This window comes from Miscanthus floridulus, chromosome 10 (genome assembly GCF_019320115.1).
Source record: "Miscanthus floridulus cultivar M001 chromosome 10, ASM1932011v1, whole genome shotgun sequence".
NCBI classification, from domain to species: domain Eukaryota; kingdom Viridiplantae; phylum Streptophyta; class Magnoliopsida; order Poales; family Poaceae; genus Miscanthus; species Miscanthus floridulus.
The window spans coordinates 65,569,587-65,571,253 of NC_089589.1; the positions used below are offsets into that span (position 1 = coordinate 65,569,587).

Here is a 1,667-nt window from a genome sequence, read left to right on the forward strand (position 1 = left end):
CGAGCTGTGCAATGCCTAATCATTGAAGCTGCTATTCGTGCGATTGTTGGGCAACAACGCATTACTAGATTTGTTGAAGACCATGATTCTGGAGAAATCTTTGTGCTTTGTAGCATTGTTGTGGATGCCTGTCAGCTCTCTGACTATAGTGTGGACGTCAATGGAGACTATGTCATTTTCAAGATGGTTCACTGTCTCAACTTGATCGAAAGTCCTTATGACCTCAACTATCTCAACAAGACCAAACTGATTCGACGACAATGAGATTTTGTGTGCTTTAGGTACTATTCGTTGTCCTGTGTTAGTACTAGTAGTAGTAGTAGTAGCCATGACTGGCTTTGATCTGTGCGATAGCACAAAGTCATGTAGTGTATGTGTTGAGCTCATGTAGTACGAACCCTTGCTAATATATGTTGTGTTATTTGCATGTCTGTGTCAAACTTTGTTAAACTTGCTGAACCTTGAACCCGAGGAGCAAGTTTGGCCTTAATCTAATGTAGGATAGAAGAGCGATTGGTGTTGAAATGTTATTGAACAAGCAAGAAAGTCCACCTACCATTTTTTTTAATGCCTCGGACGGTGAAGATGTTGTAGTGGATGAAGTTTCCTTTGTTGGTTTCTGTTTGTTTTTGTTGTTGCCGTGGGTGTCTAGCCTGATGGCATGAAGTCATGTATTTTATGTGTTGAGCACATGTATGAGAAGGCAACAGCATGTTCCTCATGGTTTAGATCTATAGAGGGAATGGGAGAGCTCTGAGAAGGAATAAAAACAAGCGGAGTTGCGGACGAGATCGCGGCGGTTAGAGCGACGGAGTGAAGAAAGCGATGGAGCAGAGATTTACTCAAAGATTTTGAATTTTGACCAAATATATATAGAGAAGTATGATGCGTAATAAGTATTTTGTACAACAAAAAACAATGAGCTTAATCAATAATCTTCTTTGATGAGGTGCGAGAGAAATCTCTGCACTGCCGGGTCAAGATACATAGACAAATCTCGTTGGCACATCGGGCAAGTGGATCTCTGGCCGAACCACTTGGTGATGCACTTGTAGTGGAATGCATGGCCACAACCGGGCATTTCCACAGCATGGCTAGCCATAGGATTAGATGTTTCATCATCTAGGCAGATGTTGCGGTCCCAACACACCACTGGCGCTGCCTCTGCCTCCATGCAAAGCGTCAAGAGCACCTTGGACATGATGAACTTGAGTTGTTCATCAACCCAAAGCTCAAGCGTCCCATGGGTGATGCAGCCATCCCGGCAGGCCTCATGCGCTAGGGCCGTGAGTTTAGGAACCTTGCGCTCAAGAAGGATGTCCTCCCACTGCTTGTCGGTGAGGTTGAGTAGCTGCAGCCACATGAATGTCCTCATCGAGCCATGGAGGACATCATGGACACCTTCCTGGTCACCGGGATGCCCACCGCTTGATTCGCCTTCAAGATCCTAGTCGTGCTACCTCCTTCGTGCAGGAAGTACACCGGCTGCCAATGACCACCGGCTTTGAGGGTCTTGGTCACCATGCATTCCAGGGTCACAGAGAACGATGCTTCAACGCTGCTCGCGCCAGATGGATCCTTGATGGTGAAGAGCATCTTTGACGTCATTCTCGACTTGACGTGGTGTTTGAAAGTGGAAAACTAGGCATCAGGATCTCCCGCGGAGC

General features: G+C 46.3%; 1 protein-coding gene across 1 annotated transcript; it reads right to left on the reverse strand.

Annotated features, from left to right (window-relative positions):
- Window positions 1–928: 928 nt before the first annotated feature.
- On the reverse strand, window positions 929–1,375 carry LOC136488780 (uncharacterized). The gene has a single exon (XM_066485600.1). It carries the CDS (start codon window positions 1,373–1,375, stop codon window positions 929–931), a length of 447 nt encoding a protein of 148 aa, XP_066341697.1.
- Window positions 1,376–1,667: the final 292 nt, after the last annotated feature.